Source organism: Purpureocillium takamizusanense, chromosome 2 (genome assembly GCF_022605165.1).
Source record: "Purpureocillium takamizusanense chromosome 2, complete sequence".
NCBI classification, from domain to species: domain Eukaryota; kingdom Fungi; phylum Ascomycota; class Sordariomycetes; order Hypocreales; family Ophiocordycipitaceae; genus Purpureocillium; species Purpureocillium takamizusanense.
The window spans coordinates 4,566,463-4,584,750 of NC_063069.1; the positions used below are offsets into that span (position 1 = coordinate 4,566,463).

At 56.9% G+C, this 18,288-nt stretch overlaps 7 protein-coding genes across 8 annotated transcripts; 4 read left to right on the forward strand and 3 right to left on the reverse strand.

Annotated features, from left to right (window-relative positions):
• Positions 1 to 242: 242 nt before the first annotated feature.
• On the reverse strand, positions 243 to 2,480 carry ADA2 (Transcriptional adapter ada2). The gene is made up of 2 exons (XM_047984268.1): positions 1,978 to 2,480; positions 243 to 1,904 (listed from the first exon to the last, which is right to left on the reverse strand). Exons 1-2 carry the CDS (start codon positions 2,068 to 2,070, stop codon positions 444 to 446), a joined length of 1,554 nt encoding a protein of 517 aa, XP_047840242.1. The 5' UTR covers positions 2,071 to 2,480; the 3' UTR covers positions 243 to 443.
• A 293-nt stretch (positions 2,481 to 2,773) lies between these two features.
• Positions 2,774 to 4,649, forward strand: GAL7 (UDP-glucose--hexose-1-phosphate uridylyltransferase). The gene is made up of 4 exons (XM_047984269.1): positions 2,774 to 3,329; positions 3,435 to 3,486; positions 3,543 to 3,678; positions 3,735 to 4,649. The coding sequence occupies exons 1-4, from the start codon at positions 3,229 to 3,231 to the stop codon at positions 4,598 to 4,600; spliced, it is 1,155 nt and encodes a 384-aa protein (XP_047840243.1). The 5' UTR covers positions 2,774 to 3,228; the 3' UTR covers positions 4,601 to 4,649.
• Positions 4,262 to 5,421, reverse strand: JDV02_003171 (uncharacterized protein). Its single transcript, XM_047984270.1, has 2 exons — positions 5,253 to 5,421; positions 4,262 to 5,194 (listed from the first exon to the last, which is right to left on the reverse strand). Exons 1-2 carry the CDS (start codon positions 5,313 to 5,315, stop codon positions 4,739 to 4,741), a joined length of 519 nt encoding a protein of 172 aa, XP_047840244.1. The 5' UTR covers positions 5,316 to 5,421; the 3' UTR covers positions 4,262 to 4,738.
• Positions 5,422 to 5,658: 237 nt separating this feature from the next.
• On the reverse strand, positions 5,659 to 6,310 carry JDV02_003172 (uncharacterized protein). Its single transcript, XM_047984271.1, has 2 exons — positions 6,116 to 6,310; positions 5,659 to 6,037 (listed from the first exon to the last, which is right to left on the reverse strand). Exons 1-2 carry the CDS (start codon positions 6,225 to 6,227, stop codon positions 5,724 to 5,726), a joined length of 426 nt encoding a protein of 141 aa, XP_047840245.1. The 5' UTR covers positions 6,228 to 6,310; the 3' UTR covers positions 5,659 to 5,723.
• Positions 6,311 to 9,364: 3,054 nt separating this feature from the next.
• JDV02_003173 (uncharacterized protein) lies at positions 9,365 to 10,912 on the forward strand. Its single transcript, XM_047984272.1, has 2 exons — positions 9,365 to 9,626; positions 9,701 to 10,912. The coding sequence occupies exons 1-2, from the start codon at positions 9,459 to 9,461 to the stop codon at positions 10,559 to 10,561; spliced, it is 1,029 nt and encodes a 342-aa protein (XP_047840246.1). The 5' UTR covers positions 9,365 to 9,458; the 3' UTR covers positions 10,562 to 10,912.
• A 160-nt stretch (positions 10,913 to 11,072) lies between these two features.
• Positions 11,073 to 13,148, forward strand: HTS1 (Histidine--tRNA ligase). Of its 2 annotated transcripts, XM_047984273.1 has the most exons (3): positions 11,073 to 11,487; positions 11,543 to 11,628; positions 11,692 to 13,148. In XM_047984273.1, exons 1-3 carry the CDS (start codon positions 11,192 to 11,194, stop codon positions 12,948 to 12,950), a joined length of 1,641 nt encoding a protein of 546 aa, XP_047840247.1. In that variant the 5' UTR covers positions 11,073 to 11,191; the 3' UTR covers positions 12,951 to 13,148. The 2 variants fall into 2 exon arrangements, with proteins under 2 accessions (XP_047840247.1, XP_047840248.1); XM_047984274.1 differs by having other exon boundaries at positions 11,073 to 11,628.
• Positions 13,149 to 13,318: 170 nt separating this feature from the next.
• Positions 13,319 to 18,209, forward strand: JDV02_003175 (uncharacterized protein). Its single transcript, XM_047984275.1, has 3 exons — positions 13,319 to 13,988; positions 14,047 to 17,210; positions 17,268 to 18,209. The coding sequence occupies exons 1-3, from the start codon at positions 13,607 to 13,609 to the stop codon at positions 17,973 to 17,975; spliced, it is 4,254 nt and encodes a 1,417-aa protein (XP_047840249.1). The 5' UTR covers positions 13,319 to 13,606; the 3' UTR covers positions 17,976 to 18,209.
• Positions 18,210 to 18,288: the final 79 nt, after the last annotated feature.

The window sequence follows — 18,288 nt, forward strand, 5'->3', positions numbered from 1 at the left end:
TCGAGATGGACATGAGCTGGGGCGTATAGGAGTCGGGTAGGATTGTTAGATGAGTGTTGTAGTGATACGGATGGAGCGTTGTGCCAGGGTGAGATGGAGCAACTGCCGCGACCTAGCAAGACTCCACTTTCACTGCCATTGTGGGCTCTGCTGCTGGGCACCGCACCACGACATCCAAGCCCACGATTCACTGCCGTTACTCCCACCAACAGTGTCACGGCAACAAGACTCGAGACATTGTCCGTGGTCGAACTCGTGCTTCGAGCATGTTCAATCGACTATGGATATCATTAAAATCACACGCTGTCCGGCTCCACCAGGCGCTGAAGCGCCAGCCAGCCAACTCAAGACAAACCCATGCTAGCCACCACGGGTGTTGCAAGACAATACAGGGCCGATCCTCCTTGACGCCGTCGCAGCAACATTAATCATCGCATGAATCCTCAAGCCTTACCCAACCACCCGGCATTGATGAAAAAGTCAAAAATGCGCGCCCCCTTTTGAGAATCCAAGCGACAAATCTCCTTGGCCTGCTTCTTCTTCAGAGTGCCATTGGTCTTGAGGGCCTCCTTGAGGATCTGCTCTTTGATCATCAGATACGGCTTGGGCTGCAGCCTCACCACTTCACAAAGCTTAGCCTCCTCGGGTGTCAAGAGGTGCAAGTCTGGCGCATTGTCCTGGCTCAACTGCAGAGGCTGCACGCCGGAAATGGCCTGCGGCGTGATCTTGGGCCTCGAAGGCGCATGGCCGTTTACTCCATTAACGCCGTTTGTGTGTCCGTTCGTGAGAGGCTTGCTGTCACCGTTCACCTCACCGTTAGTCTGGGGCGCCGGCCGGATGGCCAGCTCTGGCGCGATGAGGAGGGCGGCACCGCTCGGTGGATCAGGAGGCGGAGCTTGCTTGGACCGTTGATTCGAAGCAAGCCGTTCCCTATCCATGGATCCCATAGGTATGGCCTTTTGTATGCGCTGAGCCTTCTCCGTCTCGTACTTTTCGCCGCTCTTAAGGTCGCCGATGCGCATGTTTCGCCAGTCCTGCAGTTGGGTAATGGCCTGACGCAGATTCAGCTCATCGACGAGGCCCTGGTTCAGGTCCTCGAAGTCCTTGTGGTTCATGATGCGAGCAAAGGGCTTGGCTTTTTGCAATAGGTCCTTTTCGTCTTTGCTCCGCCTCTTTTCGACTTTTGTATTTTCCCTGTATTCCAGTAGGTCGTGCTCAAATATAACCTTTTTGCGTTCAACACGCTGAGTGAGACGACTATTGTAAATCTCCATGACGGTCAACTTGAGCTCCATTTCCGGTTCGAGCTCCCCGGTCCGAGGGTTAACGCCGTCGCCGGGATCGAACTGCATGTGCTGCACGGCTTCTTCCGCCTCGTTGGCGTATTCTGTTTCGAACTCCAACCGACCAGGCATGTAGCCCTGGATTTCGTGACAGCTTGGAACACTCGCAGTCGGTTTGGTCTTAGGCTGAAGGGCTGGGGCATTCTTGGCTGCCTCACGACGGTCTTCTATACGCCTTTTCTTGCGCGACTGGAACTCTTCGCGCCGCACTTCGTTGGCCAGCTCGCAGTCGTGGGGGCTGCATCGTTTCGGGAGGGGAAAATTGGGAGATTCGACGTAGGTAGCTAGGTAGTGGTCGCGCACCTCATCCTTGTCGCGAAAGCCGCCAATGTGGTCGGCGATGTCAGCCCAGGACCCCAGGCCATACGTCTCGGCGCCCTCTAGGAGCAGCAGCTCCTCGTCGGCGCCCCATTCGCGATCGAAGATGGGGAACGAGTTTTGCTCGATCACGCGAAAGGCATGTATCGCGGGGTCGTGAGCGTTTCGAGACTCGCCTTTGGCAAAGCACGAGACGCAAAGGTCGAAGTCGGAACATGCCGGGTCAGCACACCTAATGCGGACCTGTCTTTTATGTCAGCGATGGGCGAGCCACCAGGATACGGGTGTGCAAGCGGCGCCTGGGAGGAATACACACCGTCGACGTGATGTCGGACGAGCAAACGTCGCAAACATATTTGACACCCCCTTCGCCCCCCCTCGTCACCGTCTTCTTACGAATGACGCCCATCTCCCTTCGGGGCCGAGGTCGCGGGCTGGTGGGGGCTCAGACGTGGTTGCGAGCGCTTCAGAAGCTGATGACGTCGGCCCAGGGCGCGATGGAGGCGCAGAACCGGGGCGACGAAGGAGGCCCGCGGCCACTGGGCGCAATTTGACGTGTATTTTGATGAAACTTGAGGAGCGCGGGGCAGGATTTGATGGAGGTTGCGCGTCCTCGTCCGTCGCTTGTAGTTGGATATTTGGCGGAGCGTCGCGATGCGATGGTCCAACCGCCAATGAGCGACTGCGCCGCAGGATGGTGACGGGAAGGATGCGAGGCGACTGTGGAGGGGCGCCTTTCCGATTCGGGCGGCTTATCAAATCAGCCAGCCCACCTGGGAGAGTTATCACGTGATATCGGCTTTCCATCCCGCTGGCGTCGCTGGCCGGGGGTTTCTTCGGTGCAGGTGGGGTGACTGCTTGGCCTGGATGGGCCCTGTGACAGGGCGGGATGGAGGGGCAGCCCCGCCAGGCCTCTTGAACCGTACTATGGATTGCGGCGCTCGACGAAGTGCTCATCGTCTGATGCTACACTTGAGAAAAAGGCCCAGAGAGATAGCAGAGGCTTCTATTTGGCAGCGTTAGCGTAGTTTGAGACCCGGATGGGATAGCGCCGCTCGATGGTTAGTCCTTGATAATCCGACTGTTCCTGGAGCTGTGCGCGGCTCCTCAACGTCAGTGTCTGGTAGGTACGCAGCGCTTCTTGACAGCTCCAGCTTGCCCAAGCGCCTGCTGGAGGAGGCCCCCGCCATCCCGTTCCCCAGTGCGTGTAAACGTACCTGGCCAGGCCCTGACGCCCAGCGAATCGCCAGCGCCCGAGCGCCACTGGCGAACGGAGCGAGGCCCGAAATCATCGCCGAGACGGACCCAGCGGGCGGGCGCCGCAAGCGGGTTCGGCGTCTATAAGCGCACCAAACAGAGAGTCGGCCCGCACACGTCGCGCGTTGTGGAATGCCATGTTGCACCTGATGTCGTCCGTCCCTGTCGCTCGTCCAACTTGCCATTATCGTGCTCAATTTTTCTTCTTCTTCTTCTTCTGCTCTCTCATAAAACGGGCAGCGCATCCCGTTATACTTCTGTCAAGACGTCCAGGTGCCAAGCAGGCCCCAACAAGCATCAGATTCTAGCCATGCCGGACAAGATCCTTGACGACATCTCCCACAGGCGGTATAACCCGCTGACCGACAGCTGGCTGCTCGTGTCCCCCCACCGGACGAAGCGTCCATGGCAGTGAGTAGACACACCAACCCCTCCGGTCCGACGCTGAGGCGGCGAGGGGACGATCCGAGCGCCGTGTGAAGGGCAGGATGGACTGCGTCTCTGACTGAGATCAAGGGGCGCGCAAGAGGCTGCCGCCGCCAACACGCTGCCCGAGTATGACCCCAAGGTGAGTATCCCTTCGCCTGCACCGCGTGGAATCTGGGTTGTGCTCACCGACATAAGTGCTACCTCTGCCCCGGCAATACTCGCGCTGCCGGAGACCGGAACCCCAAGTACGAGAAGACGTTTGCTTTTGTCAATGACTACAGCGCCGTCAAGGAGCAACAGCCCGATTATGAGGCAGAGACCTCCTCCGATAGTGCGTGTTGATATTTGCGAACGACGGTTGCAGGACAGACTCTGACAGCATCGCAGATCTCGAGTCTCTGCTGCTCCGCGCCCAGGGCGTAAAGGGCGTTTGCTACGTCCTCACCTTCTCTCCCAAGCACCACCTCACCCTCGCCGACATGCCCGCCACCGACATCCTCCCGGTCATTGAGCACTGGACCCGCATCTATGCCAATCACCTCGCCGCCTCAAACCCATTATCCAAGCTGGTCGACGGCCTGCAGCTTTCACTGGCCAAAGGGGACGCGCCACAGCCCAAGGACGAGTACCGATACATGCAAATATTCGAGAACAAGGGTGCCGCTATGGGATGCTCGAACCCGCACCCGCACTGCCAGGTCTGGACCACGTCTACCATGCCCGAGGAGCCGGGCAAGGAGCTCGCGCAGATGACAAAGTATCGCAAGCAGCACGGCGGGCGCCACCTGTTGGGCGACTACGTGCAGCTGGAGCTGACCAAGCAAGAGCGCGTCTTGTGGCAGAACGACGGCTTTGTGGTTGTGTGCCCGTGGTGGGCCGTCTGGCCGTTCGAGGTGCTCATCCTGTCGCGGCGGCACATCCGCTCGCTCGTCGACTTCAAGCTCGAGGAGCGGCTGCAGCTCGCCGAGGCCATCCAGGAGGTCACGCGGCGGTACGACAACCTCTTTGAGTGCAGCTTTCCCTACAGCTCGGGCATCCACCAGGCGCCGCTGCAGGGCACCGAGGAGGAGGTCGAGAACTCGTATTTCCACATGCACTTTTACCCGCCGCTGCTGCGGTCTGCGACGGTCAAGAAGTTCCTTGTCGGGTACGAGCTAATGGCAGAGCCACAGCGAGACATTACGCCGGAGCAGGCCACAGCTCGGCTGCGCAACTGCGGCGGAGAGCTCTACCGAAATAATCTGAAGCAATGAATCCTCCCATAGAACTCTTCCGTACCTCTATTAAGCCTGTCCGTTCCAGGTCCTTGTACACTGTGACGATGTCGCCAGCCCTCCTCTTCTCTCGATGTCTCTCTCTCACTCTCTCACTATCTTTTTTCTTCGCGTCGCCTAGTTGAACTGGACGTAGTGGTCCCGAACCATGGGCATCCAAATCAGGGCGCAGCTCGCGAGCGTGAACGGAAAGATTTGAGGCAGGCCAAACGTCATGCTCTTGAAGACGAACAGCTCCGTCGCAAAGTGACCGAGCGCCACAACGTACGTCCATATAGCGATATTGTACACGGGGCCGAGGTGCAGGTGGTATGCGGCGTAGCAGCGGACGATGCAGGTGATGAGCGTCCACGTTCCGAAAAGCCGGCCGGCGAGGGGCGTCAGCTGGTCGGCCGCCTTGGGGTCCGTCTGCGACTTGGCGGGCACGAGCTTGTTGACCGAGTCGTCGGGGTTGAACGTCGCCGAGGCGGGCGGCAGCTGCGAGTTGCGGACGAACCGGCCGTTGTAGACGCGACGGGAGAAGTGTAGCGTCGCGTAGGCCTGGAGGGAGTTGCCAATGGACACGACGGAGAGCTTTCGACGGAGGTTAGTTGGGGCGGGTGCCTTGCGCTTTCGGGGTGTGGGCACTCACCACGAGCATGTAGTAAGGAAGCACGCCCTGGGCGGGTGGAAGGAGAGACTTAAGGACGTCCATGGCTGCGGAAGAGGCCACGGCGCGAGACTGGTGCGCTGTCGAGCTCGGAGCGTTGGGCGAAGTGGCCGCGGTGACGATGAAGGCGTAATAAGGGTTTCAGGGGACGAAGCCCCCGTCGTTGCGGCATTGGATGTGGGTGGGTTCATCAGCTGCTGTCCCGCTGTATTCCATACTATCGGGCCGCCCCCGCCGTCTGCCGGCGTCCGACGGAGAGCGGGTGCAGAGGCGCCAGTGGAGCAACGAGGAAACTCCCTGGACGCTAATTATTAATCGCGGTCGCTGCACCTCTCGTTACTAACTTCACACTGCAGTACGGAGCGTACCTATCATTGTCACATTTCAGCTCGTGAATGTTAGAGCTGTAATTCGTGTGCTACGTATCTCGTACTACTGGAAAGTACCCGCAGCTTACGCCGTCGACTTGGAGCCCTCCGGATCATGCGCCACCACCTCAATCTCGACGCGCATATCATCCTCGGCCAGCCTCGTCACCCCGACGCAGGTCCACAGCGGCTCGTGGTCCGGCATGTACTTTCTGAAGTTGCGAACCATGGCAGCCAGCGCCTCGTCGTTGATGGGCACATGGTACGAGTTGACGCGGAACACCTGTGACCAGCCCTTGCAGCCGGCGTCCTTGAGGCAGCGCTCGACGTTTGCGAATGCCAGGTCGATTTGCGCGTTGATCTCGCGCTCGAACACGCCGGTGACGGGGTCCCAGCCTCCTGTATCCGCGTGTCAGACGCTCGTCACGCCCGCGCCGACATCGAGGGATGGGGCCCGGGGGTATCGGCGTCACTTACCCTGGCCGGCGCACTCTACCCGGTCACCGACCCGGACGGCCTGGCTGTAGGAAAAGTTCCTCCTCTTCTGCTCCCCCTGCCCCTCGTAGGCGTAGTATCTCAAGTGTGACATGTGAACTGCCGCTGTTGATGTCTGTCTGCCTGCCCAGTGCAAAGGCGGACGCTTGTACAAGGAGCAACGACGGCGAGTATATACATATATATATATATATATATACCTGGGGCGGGCAGCGTCAATTTGGACCCATCGCTCGCGCAGCTACGGCAAAAAGTAGTTTCGCGCATCGCCTCCAAGCTAAACATCGCTATGCATTAGTAATTACGATCGAGTGCGGTCGGCGAAACCCACGCGTGTACGTCATGCAGTGCGGAAAGCCGTTCCGTTCCGAGTTGCGAAACTTACTTCGTGATTCTAGACGCTATCTTTGTCCGCGGCGGTCGGCATTCGCTTATACCTTTCATCTGGGGTAGTATTTGTTTTATCCAGACCATCCGGCTGGTTGTGGAGTCAATGCCGATTCGGTGCATCAGATATTTGCATTTCTTGTCACGTACGAAGTAGGATGGGGAAACCATCCCGATGCCCCATGGACGCCAGCATGTGTGATGCGTCAAGTCTGTCTGCGCGTCTTGGTAGATAACGGGTGTTGGAAGTCCTCCACTTAGAAACAGGATCTACATGAGATGTTGAAACCCCGTGGTCAACCTGGCGGCCCAATCTCGCAATATCGTCAAGGCGCATCGTCTTCGGCAGCCCATGCCTGTGTCAAATTCTGGTGTTACCGCTTCTTTGAAGTCTAGCTCACTTACGTTACACACATGTACCAAGCACAAGGTCGTACACTCGAGTTCACCGGCCAGCCAGAGTGCCCTTTTTCTTCTTCCTCTTTGGGCATACTCAGCCTTGCGTAAATCGTCTTGTCCTCGTCTCCGCGCCGCGTTTCCTTTCATTCTGTCAGTTCGTTTGTGACGAAGCCATGGCCGATCGGATGTGCACTGCGCCGCGCCATGCACTGTGCCTCTTCCAAGGTCGATCTAGACAAGAACTAATCCTTGATCTACGCTGCACGATCTCCATTCAAGCTTAAAGACTGGTTTCGCAAAGCAATAGAACATATTTGCTATACACCAAGTTATAAAGTAAAGAAGTAGCATCCTGCCAGTTAGCCAGCCGCTAAGCCCCAACCGTATCAAAGGCGTGTAATACTCATTTAGCACCGATTCAACCCTGAGGTTTCCTATCATATCTTTGATATTTCTCAAGCCGGACCAATTCGGCTACCCGTAGTGTACACTCCTGTTCAACCTGAGCCAGTACCAACGGGTTCGTAGGCACTTCTATCTTCGGCAGTGTGCAATCCGCCAATTGTTTTGCGCGTGCGAAATGGGTTTGACAGCCTCCGCCGCCGAGGGGGCACTGCATTTATGACATCCGTTAGCCGCTGCTGAACCCGTCGCGCTCATTACATTATAGGGATGCAAGTCGTCATGTTGGTACTTCGTATAATATACGTACCTTATAGTACTCGTGGCAAGCTCTGTCCGACCATAGGAGTTCGCCGTACGCACGCTTGCCGGACCGCTTGATTTCCAAGAGCTGGTATGTACACACGCCGTGTGGGCAGTCTGGTAAGGATGCGTTATAGAAGCAGGTCTTGGAAGGATGTCTCTTAGTAAGAAAACGTTTCGAGTTTATAGATGCAGTCACTTACCCCGTATCGATTTAGGTCGTAATAGTGCTTCCTGACTTGCACCGCCTGCTCCCAGCTATCGAACCAGACGCGCTCCTCCATGTCGCGTGTAATTTTCACAGCCATTATTACTCTGTGAGGTCCGGCACTGAGGTCTAGTAGAAGACTCAGGTATTACCGGCTATGGCTCTGCGAGCATCTTAGCTTGGGGCTTTTATATTCAGATGGCGCACTATAAGGCCACGTCATATGGATTGATCGGCAAATGAATTAGTAAAATATATCGGTTAAGTATAAAGTAATAGTCTACAGATATGTATCTATATTTAGTTCTTATATAAGCTATAGCCGTGAAGCGCCACCGTAGTTAGGGAGGCCGTGTTTCGAATCGACGTTTGCAGTGTTATAATGGTATCGCCGGGCGAGTAGGTGGTGCCAAGACGACTCCTACTCGCCCTAATACTATACCTACCTGAGGGACGGAGCCCGTGTGTGTTTTAATTGTTTCCAATTACAGTTGTTAAGACTAATAAATCTAGAGTTGTTGTGGCTGGTGCCTCTCTCGACTGTGAGCGAAAATCTTTCGTTTTAGTCAAATGTTTTGGCCGCGGGGGGGCGTGTCCGCTCCGAGAGGTCCGCTCCGACGGCGACGGGCTTCTCTTTTGCGTGCCTGCGCACCTTACAACACGGAGTGTATCTGCCTATGAATATGTCTATATTCTCTTACTATTCGCCTGGTCATTCGTAAGGAGCTATACTCTGTTTCGCATAGGAGAATACGCGCGTAACGGGCCTCATCCTCCATTTCTCGAGAGGCCATCTGGGAAATATGGGAGGACTGAGGCTTGACTCTTTCGGCTCTAGCATATTCTTCAGGAGTCTCATACTGGGATCTTGGAGTGATTTTGGTCCCAACAGCAGGGGTTCGTGATTGCAACAATGAACGGGGGCCTCCATTAGTGTAAATGCAAGGCTTCGCGGGAGGGCAATGCTCCTTAACGTACCTTCAAGAGCATGCATCGAAGTTCTTACTCTTATCCTTCGGCACTGCATCAAGGAAAAAAGCCAAAAGACCCGTTATTGGGCTATTCCCGTATTTGAGTTGGAATGTGACGGGCCTCAGGCGGGGTATAAAGCACGTCCAGGCGAAGACTCTAGATGGCAGAATGCGTCGTCAATCGTGATGGAAGGGGCATTGTTCTGGTGGTATGTTGACGGTGCGGCTATCGCAAACGAGGAACGCTCAATTACTTATTGACGTTGTCTTACTCTCAAGCCCTGTTGACATGCAGCGCAGCGTGGAAAGGCCAGTAATTCAAAAGCGGATGAAGTTGGGGCGCAGTAGAGTCGGCTCGCTCGACCAAACGAGGAGAGCAATGGGGTAACTTATGTAGTGTCAACCCGTGGCCGAAACAGGGTTAGCCAGGTCCTTCCAATGCCTGGAGTTGGTGCTGCCGCAGCTGCGGGCTTTGAGCTTAGCGCCCGTGCGCCCAACTGAGGAAACTGCCAAGCACCTTCTCTGGAGGCTGGTTTAGCACACGGCAGCTTGCGGATCGTTGGGAATATCCGACCGTCTCTGGGTTCCTTCGAGCCGTCTTCCCCCCAAAACATCATCCTCCACCATCGGCTGCTCGTCGCCTGCTCCCGCTACAATGGACCATCCGCTCGTGCAGAAAGCTCTGAGTTATATCCAGCAGATCCCTCCTGTGCCGGAGCAGGTCCAATTGGGTTTTGCTGCCATCGGCGCGCTTTACCTCGGGACCAAGCTCCTGGGCTACCTGTCGCTCCTCCTCAGCGCCTTCGTTTTTGTCGGCCACCCTGTGCGTACCCAGTCAAGCTACACAACGCAGATGACCGGAGCAAACGTTCTCATTGCTAATGCGTCTCTGCACAGCTCCGCAGGTATGGCCGCGCCGGCTCTTGGGCCGTCGTCACGGGCGCCTCGGACGGCCTCGGCAAGGAGTATGCGACGCAGCTCGCCGCCAAGGGCTTCAACCTTGTCCTCGTCTCCCGAACCCAGTCCAAGCTCGACACACTCGCCAAGGACATCGAGCAGAAATACCCCGGCAAGGGCCTCCAAGTCAAGACGCTGGCTATGGACTTTGCCAAGAATGACGAGCGCGACTACGACCTGCTGCGCGAGCTGATCCGCGGCCTCGACATTGCCGTGCTCATCAACAACGTCGGCCAGAGCCACAGCATCCCCGTGTCGTTCCTCGAGACAACCAAGGAGGAGCTGGAGAACATTGTCACCATCAACTGCATCGGCACCCTCAAGGTTACCCAGATCGTCGCCCCCGTGCTGAAGGCGCGCAAGCACGGCCTGATCCTGACCATGGGCTCCTTCGGCGGCTGGACCCCCACCCCGTACCTGGCCACGTACTCGGGCAGCAAGGCCTTCCTACAGCAGTGGAGCAACGCGCTCGCTTCTGAGCTGGCCGACGACCACGTCGACGTCTACCTGGTCTTGAGCCACCTGGTCACGACGGCCATGAGCAAGGTCCGCCGCCCCAGCCTGCTCATCCCCAACGCGCGCAACTTCGTCAAGTCGGCCCTCGGCAAGATTGGCCTTGGAGGCTACCAGACCGCGCCCAACACCTACACCCCTTGGTGGAGCCACGCCGTCATGTTGTGGCTCATCGAGAATGTCCCTGGTGTCAACAGCCCGATTACTATCTGGTACAATAAGAAGATGCATGTTGATATCCGCAAGAGGGCCCTGCGGAAGCGGGAGCGCGAGGCCAAGAAGCAATAGGCGTCTTGCAGATCCCTTGAGATGTCCTGATAGGAACTAGAAGACTGGGCATGGGGAGGAGTTGGAACTGCACCAGAGTGCAATATGGTTTGGAGTCATAGCAGGGAGGCTTCTGCTGCCGCTGGGGGCCGTGTATGCTACCAAGTACCGGGTAATGGGGTAAAAGCACAAGAATGACACGACGTCTACGGGTACGTGTATGGGGCTTGTCCATGGTGCTCGAGCGGCTTGCGAATTGAGCACGAGACCATTATAGGATATGATGGACTTGTAACCTAGGGTTGGAAAGGAAACTAGTAATCTTCGGACTAATCGTTATGCCTACGAAACCTCAGGTAGCTAGAGTGAGGCTTCCAGGCTCCCATCCTGTGGGCGGATTAACACGATGCCGGAGGGAGCGCTGAGAAGAAAAAAAAATTGGTGTCCCAGGCCGCCACAGACCATGAGGGTCTGGCACCCACCCACCATGGATACGCCCAACGCCACCAGCACCAGCACTGCTGCCCACCCTCCACCACCCCACTCGGGCGCCTGGTCTGCTGCACAGTTGGCGATGACTCAAGTGCCAAAACGCGCACAAAGTCGACGACCCTCTTTTCCTTCTATCTTGCGTGACGAGCTGGCCCAGGCATGCTGTTTGTGATCAGCAAGATCCGTCCCGCGTTGATTCGAGCCGCTGTCGCACGCCCTGGCCTGACGCTATCGAATTCACTCTCCCTCTCCGGTCCGAGAAACTTTGCGACGTCGCGATCCTTGCAGACATCACCCCTCGCGTTCGACCCCGCGGTGCAGGACCAAGAACACACAATGGCGACTCAAGAAGGAGGAAAGGAGGGCAAAAAGTCCGGTGGCGGCGTCACGCTCAAGACGCCCAAAGGCACACGCGACTGGGCCGGCGAGGACATGCTCTTGCGAGACGACGTCTTGTGCGAGCTTCCACCCCAAGACTGCGGCCCAAGTCCAACGCTGACAAGCTTCCAGCAAGACAATCACCGACATCTTCAAACGCCACGGCGGCAGCCCCCTCGATACACCCGTCTTTGAGCTCAAGGAGATTCTCGCCGGCAGTACGCCTCCCCCGTTGTCGCCCGGATCGAATATGGGGGACATAATCTAACATAAGCGTGTAGAGTATGGCGAGGACCAGCGTCTCGTGTATGACCTGGGCGACCAAGGTGGCGAGATTTGCTCCTTACGATACGACCTGACGGTTCCTTTCGCCCGCTGGCTGGCCATGAACAACGTCCAGCAGATCAAGCGCTACCACCTCGCCAAGGTCTACCGTCGCGACCAGCCTGCGATTGCCCGTGGCCGGTATCGCGAGTTCCACCAATGCGATTTCGACATTGCTGGTGTTTACGATCCCATGATTCCCGACGCCGAAATTCTGCGCATCATTGTTGAGGTCTTCGAAGCACTCGACCTTGGCATCACCATCAAGCTCAACCATCGCAAGATCCTCGACGGCATGTTTGCTGTTGCCGGCGTACCGGCCGAGAAGACCCGTACCATCAGCTCTGCCGTCGACAAGCTGGACAAGATGGCATGGCCAGAAGTCAAGAAGGAGATGGTCGAGGAGAAGGGGCTCGCCGAGGAGGTCGCAGACCAAATTGGCGAATACGTGCTGAACAAGGGCACGGTCTCCCAGATGGTTGATTATATTCGAGGAAACGAGAAGCTTATTGCCAACGAGACTGTCAAGGCTGGCGTTGATGACATGGCCCTGCTCGGCACTTACCTGGACGCCATGGAGGTGTCGGACAAGATCACATTTGATCTGTCTCTGGCGCGTGGTCTGGACTACTATACCGGCTTGATCTACGAGGTCATCAACCTCCCGCCAAAAGAGGACGAGACGAGCGGTAAGAAGAAGCTCAAGAAGGATGACCCGGCAAACCAAGTTGGCAGCATAGCGGCCGGCGGTCGCTACGACAACCTGGTGGGCATGTACGGGAAAAAGACGATTCCCTGCGTCGGCATCTCGTTTGGTGTGGATCGCATTTTCACCATTCTCAAGGCCAGACGCGAGAGAGAGAACGCCGCCAAGACGCGCACCACGGATGTGTACGTCATGGCCTTTGGTGGCAAGGAATTCAATGGCCTGCTGCCAGAGCGCATGTCGGTTGCGAGCCGACTATGGAAGGCAGGCATTCGCGCCGAATTCTCGCCCAAAGTCAAGCCCAAGCTGCCCCAGCAGTTCAAAGCTGCCGAGGACAGGGATGTGCCGCTGGGCATCATCCTTGGCCAGGATGAGCTTGCGGCCGGACAGGTGCGGTTGAAGCAGCTTGGCCAGGGCACTCAGGCCGGGGCATCAGGTGATGACGATAACAGAGGCAAGCTGGTGAGCCTGGATGATCTGGCGGAGGAGGTTAAGAAACTGTTGCTATAGACGATTTGCTAGAGCCAAGAACTGGAAGAGAACGGCATAGACGAATGTTCGCATGCAATGGATGGCCCGCCTGCCCATGGCTTCTGTTTGCTGTGCTTCGCGTCAGTTCTGCGCGTCAATTGGAGAGAGCCGTAGGACCGTTTGACCTATACTTATGAATGATATCAATGGGATGACAATGGCAAAATTTCCCCAAGCTATTCAAGACGAAAGTCAATTGTTCTCGGTCAATGTCATGCCATGAGCTCTCAACGTCGCCCAAGTTTGGGGGTTTGTGACCCAAACAGGTTTAGCGCCACCGCCCCCGGCCCTGTCGCGAAAAATCCAAGCTGGTTCCAGCCTCCCCAGCTCCGGCCTCACACGCATCTCTAAACCTGTTTACCGCATCATCACCACCATCTCTTGCGCCCTCTTTTAGCTTCACGAAACTGCTAGAGGGGGCATAACACGTGCGCCGCGACATCTCTGCAAGTATTGCGACCAAGACAAGCTTCGGAACCTCGACAAGGACGATTGGCTGTGCCCCTTGCCGACGGGATTCATGCAGCGCCGCCAGCGCGTGCCGCTTCTTCCATCCACCTCGGGATAGGCGACCGATCTGCCACAGCGCACGCCCGTTACTGGGTATCAACCGATAGACGACAACGTCGCCTGGCATGTCTTTCCCGCAGACCACGCCTATGCGGCCGGTGCCCGGCGCGTTTATGAACACGCCAGCTCTCGCCTCGAGGTTCCAACCCGGCAACGACCCGGTGCGACGGCAGCTATTCCCCGTCTCCGAAGATGCACATGCGGGCTCTGGTATCCCTGCAAAGTCGGCACCTTCCAGCTCGCTGGCTCCTCCCGCCACAAAGTCTTCGCCTGGCGCCTCAGCGGCTATAGGTCAGGCTGGCTCCGGACAGCAGAGCTTGGTGGCTACGACGCCTCTTCCGGCGCCCCGTGCTGAGAATGCCCCGCCGGTGGGTAAGGCGGCCAAGGCCATTAATGCCTTTTTGCAGCTTGACGAAAGCTTCCCCGACCTGGACTCGTACTGCAGACGTAAGTTCAGCTTTGGGGGGGTTCACTGTGCCAGTGGCTTTGCTAATTCTCCTTGCAGAAGGCGCCTCGTCAGATTATGAGCTTCCCGGACCCGACTCTGCTTGGGCCCCATTCCATAAGACCCAAATGTACCCTATACCGAATCAAGTCTTCGACCACTACAATGCGGGCGAGCTCCAGACCCTGATGGGTCTCTTCGCCGAGATCAACCATGCTTGGGTCGTCATCGACAACTCATTGTTCCTCTGGGACTACACGCACCCTGACCCGGAGCTCATCGGCTTCGAGGACCAGCCGCATACCATCAACGCTGTGGCTCTAGTGCCCCCCAAACCCGGCATCTTTGTCAACACAATCAACCATATACTTGTGGTCGCTACCTCCTCCGAGATGATCCTCCTCGGTGTCTCTGCGACAGACACGCCCGCAGGCACCAAGTCTGTCGCGCTGTATCAAACGAAGTTGACCCTACCCCTCCGTGGCGTCGACGTGCGGATCATCTCTGGATCCGCAGATGGGCGAATTTTCTTTGGTGGCAGCACGGACATCGACATCAACGAGCTGTATTACCAGTCAGAGGAGAAGTGGTTTTCGAACCGCTGTGGCAAGATCAACCACACAAATCCAGGTTGGTCTTCGGTTGTGTCTCTCCAGTCGTCCCTCTGGGGAACGAAAGCGCCCGAACACCTGGTGCAGATTGTCATCGACGATTCGCGGAGGCTTGTCTACACACTTTCCAGCAAATCAACTATCCGGACATACCATATGGACGCGCCCGACCGCCTTAATAAGGTCATTGAAAAGGAAAAGGTGTACTGCCTGCGCGACATAGCGCACATGATCACACAGTCGAAGCTTCTCAGCGACCGCATGAACATTGTCTCCATCAGCACCATCGCAAAGCAGGAGGCGTCGAAACTACACCTCATGGCTCTAACCGACACTGGATGCCGACTCTTCTTTAGCGCAACGAGCGCGTCCAGCTACCTCTACGGCTCCCAGTCGAACATGGCGCCGCAGAGCATGCAAGTTCAGTTCATCAAGTTCCCACCAAGCGCGAATCCGCGAAGGATCAGCCAACTCGCACAGCCCGGACAACCTGGCTCCGAGTCCGTTGTCGACCTCGAGTCGGTCATGTTACTAGGCAGCCGAAAAGGTGCTCGTTTCGCGCCAGGCTTTTTCCTGGACTTTGTGAGCAGCACAGAGAATACCAATGTAGACACCCTGTTTGTCTCAGGACCAGAGACTGGTCGGATAAAGCGAACGTCGCCGACAACCCCTCTCCGATACTTTGAGCAGGCTAGTTGGATAGATATTGGAAGCCGCGCCGAGGCTGTCGGTCTCATCACCAAGCCTTTTGCTGCGGCGCAACAGCCTTTAGGATTTGGCAATGAGCTGGCGGTTCAGTTTGATGAACCGCCGAGCGAATTCGCTGTTCTTACCAACACTGGGATCCACATCATCCGTCGACGCCGCTTGGTGGACACTTTCGCTGCGGCCATTCGTGATGCGCCTGGCGATGAAGCTTTGGACGTCATCACGCGCCGTCTCATTCAGCTATACGGCCGCGTCGAAACCGTATCAACGGCTCTGGCTGTGGCTTGTGGTCAAGGTGGAGATGGGCGACCGGGTGCAGCCAGGGCGATTGATCAGGCCACTCAAGACCGTGCAAGAGGCCTCTTTGTCGATTTCGGTGGACAGCCGACTATCACAGAGACGGATGGGACAGCCCTGACTACCGATTCCGTGAGACTGTCATCCCGCCACGATGCCCTCGCCCTGTACCTTTCCCGCCTCATCCGCAAGCTTTGGAAGACCCCGGTTATCAAGAGCGGAGTGTCGCCAGCAGGCGGTATTATCATTGACTCAGCCGTTCCCATCGGCAAACTCGTCTCGACGCAAGAGAACCTCGAGCGACTGCGAAAGTTCATCGACTCCAACCGCGGATTGATCCAAGGCATGTCGGGCCCTTCAGATCTTCAGCGAGTGGCCAGTAGGCAGGAGGAGGTGGCCCTGCAAGCTGAGCACCAGGCACTCTATGCACTCCAGAAGCTCATGGAGAGCATATCCGAGGGCATCTCGTTCGTACTGATGATGTTTGACGAGCGCGTGTCCGACATTTTTGTCAGACTGGACGAGACATCGCGCCAGCACCTCAAAGACCTAACCTATGAGAAGCTTTTCTCGCAAGCCGATGGCAAGGAACTCGCTAAGTTGCTGGTAAAGGCCATTGTCAATCGCAATATCGAAAGTGGTTCGAACGTCGAGACAGTGGCGGACGCGCTGCGGCGGCGCTGCGGCAGCTTTTGTAGCCCCGACGACGTGGTCATCTTCAAGGCCCAAGAGCAGCTCAAGAGGGCATCGGAGCAACCACTTAATACGAATCTGTCAAGGGGTCTGTTGCATGAGAGCCTGAAGCTCTTCGAAAAGGTGGCTGGCAGCCTGACGTTTGCGAACCTGCAGACTGCCGTTGCCCAGTATATCAGCCTGAAATATTACGCCGGCGGCATTCAACTCTGCCTGGTGGTGGCTCGAGAGGCGGATAGAGGGAACACGGCGCTGCAATGGGTCAATGATGGTAAGCCCACCAATGACCCTAGGGGCACGGCCTTTGCGGAGCGAAAGCGGTGCTATGATCTCATCCATGACGTGCTGCGAGACCTGGACATGGCGTCGAGCAAGGAGCCCGAGTTGATCGATGGGAAGCTCACGCTCATTGCGACCAAGAGGCTGGAGGCCTACGACGTGGTTAACAGCTCTGACGACGAGGTCTTCCACTTTGGCTTGTACGAGTGGTACATCCAGCAAGGCTGGACGGACCGCATTTTGGCCATTGAATCGCCCCATGTCATCACCTTCCTGCAACGGCTGGCTGCCACGAACGTGGAGCACGCAGATCTTCTGTGCCGCTTCTACACCAACCGAAGCCGATTCTTTGACGCGGCCGAGGTGCAAGCCGAGCTTGCCAACTCAGCCTTTGCTCTGGGCATCAAGGACAGGATCCGGCTGCTGAGTTTGGCCAAGGCTAACGCCAACGTGGCCACCGTGGGCGTAAGCCGCCAGCAGCAGCAGATGCTCAATCATGCGGTGACGGACCTGCTCGAGGTTGCCAACATTCAGGACGACTTGCTCGGCAGATTGAAGGTGGACGAGAGGATTAGCCCCGAGCGCAAGCTGGAGATTGAACGGGCCCTTAACGGCAAGATCCTGGATCTGTCAGAGGTACATGGCATTCCCTACACCGGCGGTGAAGTTCTTGTGCACTAACATGCTTGGAAGCTTTTCAACGACTACGCCGACCAAGCCGGATACTACGACCTTTGTCTCCTCATCTACCACACGGCCAACTACCGCAACCCGACGACGATTTCTGGGACGTGGAACAACCTCATTCAGCAAACGCACGACGAGGTGATTGCGATGCAAGAGAACGCCGGGGAAGGGGAGCCTTCACCCCCAATGCCATACGAGGCCGTGACGAGCAAGATTCAGAACATTGCTCACCACACGTCTCTCGACAGCTTTGTGTTTCCCATCCAGACGCTCCTCCCGGAACTGTGCCGGTATGCTGTTGCGTACCAGCAGGATATGACCATTGGGGCAGACCCGACGTGGCCCGTACAGCTTTTCCTGTCGCTGGGCGTCTCCCATGACATGATCGTGAGAGTGCTGGAGAACACGTTCGACACGCAAGATTACGGGTTTATTGGCACAGTGAGGAGTCGCATCATTGAGGTCATTGTCGCGGTTGTCAACAACTGGGTGTCGGATGTGCGACGCCGTGGCGGCACGGCCAAGGGCGGGTCGATCGGACCCTGGGTGGGTGAACTGCTGGCTCGGTGCGAAGCCGCGCTGCCGCCTCCGGGCCAGGGCAGCAACATCGGCGGGGCGGACCTGGCAGATATCAGACGGGTTCTGAGGACATTGCGTAGGGAGGTCTCTGGGCTGATTGAGCGGGCGCCTACGGGCAGCCTGAGGTTCATGTAGAATGGGCGAGCGATACCTTCCCTTATTTTTTTCTTTTGGTGTAAGAAAGACGGGAAATGAAACCAGAACGTCGACGGGGCGTCAAGGTAAGGGGTCATGATGTACAAGGCTTGCACATAGCATAATTGCAAGGGACGGTGAATGCTTTTGATCTTGATTACGCCGATCTTGGAGCTCGGATCATTGACGCGTGGGCGTTTGAGACAAATCTGTTTGTCAATCAAGCTATCAAGGTCGATCGGGCCATAGCGTTAGGCCCCAACATTACGGCGACTTTTCGGACACTTGATGCGTGGTATCTGGGGTGGCGCGA

Excerpts from the sequence above, each read along its gene's own strand:
- ADA2 (XM_047984268.1), bottom strand. The coding sequence starts at position 2,070 with ATGGGCGTCATTCGTAAGAAGACGGTGACGAGGGGGGGCGAAGGGGGT. Across the intron at positions 1,905-1,977 it reads CGTCCGACATCACGTCGACG|GTCCGCATTAGGTGTGCTGA; the intron begins GTGTGTATTCCT and ends CATAAAAGACAG.
- GAL7 (XM_047984269.1), top strand. The coding sequence starts at position 3,229 with ATGCCGGACAAGATCCTTGACGACATCTCCCACAGGCGGTATAACCCG. Across the intron at positions 3,330-3,434 it reads CGGACGAAGCGTCCATGGCA|GGGCGCGCAAGAGGCTGCCG; the intron begins GTGAGTAGACAC and ends ACTGAGATCAAG. Across the intron at positions 3,487-3,542 it reads TGCCCGAGTATGACCCCAAG|TGCTACCTCTGCCCCGGCAA; the intron begins GTGAGTATCCCT and ends CACCGACATAAG.
- JDV02_003171 (XM_047984270.1), bottom strand. The coding sequence starts at position 5,315 with ATGGACGTCCTTAAGTCTCTCCTTCCACCCGCCCAGGGCGTGCTTCCT. Across the intron at positions 5,195-5,252 it reads TTCCTTACTACATGCTCGTG|CTCTCCGTCGTGTCCATTGG; the intron begins GTGAGTGCCCAC and ends CTCCGTCGAAAG.
- JDV02_003172 (XM_047984271.1), bottom strand. The coding sequence starts at position 6,227 with ATGTCACACTTGAGATACTACGCCTACGAGGGGCAGGGGGAGCAGAAG. Across the intron at positions 6,038-6,115 it reads GGTAGAGTGCGCCGGCCAGG|GAGGCTGGGACCCCGTCACC; the intron begins GTAAGTGACGCC and ends ACGCGGATACAG.
- JDV02_003173 (XM_047984272.1), top strand. The coding sequence starts at position 9,459 with ATGGACCATCCGCTCGTGCAGAAAGCTCTGAGTTATATCCAGCAGATC. Across the intron at positions 9,627-9,700 it reads TCGTTTTTGTCGGCCACCCT|CTCCGCAGGTATGGCCGCGC; the intron begins GTGCGTACCCAG and ends GTCTCTGCACAG.
- HTS1 (XM_047984273.1), top strand. The coding sequence starts at position 11,192 with ATGCTGTTTGTGATCAGCAAGATCCGTCCCGCGTTGATTCGAGCCGCT. Across the intron at positions 11,488-11,542 it reads CTCTTGCGAGACGACGTCTT|CAAGACAATCACCGACATCT; the intron begins GTGCGAGCTTCC and ends ACAAGCTTCCAG. Across the intron at positions 11,629-11,691 it reads CAAGGAGATTCTCGCCGGCA|AGTATGGCGAGGACCAGCGT; the intron begins GTACGCCTCCCC and ends ATAAGCGTGTAG.
- JDV02_003175 (XM_047984275.1), top strand. The coding sequence starts at position 13,607 with ATGTCTTTCCCGCAGACCACGCCTATGCGGCCGGTGCCCGGCGCGTTT. Across the intron at positions 13,989-14,046 it reads CCTGGACTCGTACTGCAGAC|AAGGCGCCTCGTCAGATTAT; the intron begins GTAAGTTCAGCT and ends TTCTCCTTGCAG. Across the intron at positions 17,211-17,267 it reads AGATCCTGGATCTGTCAGAG|CTTTTCAACGACTACGCCGA; the intron begins GTACATGGCATT and ends CATGCTTGGAAG.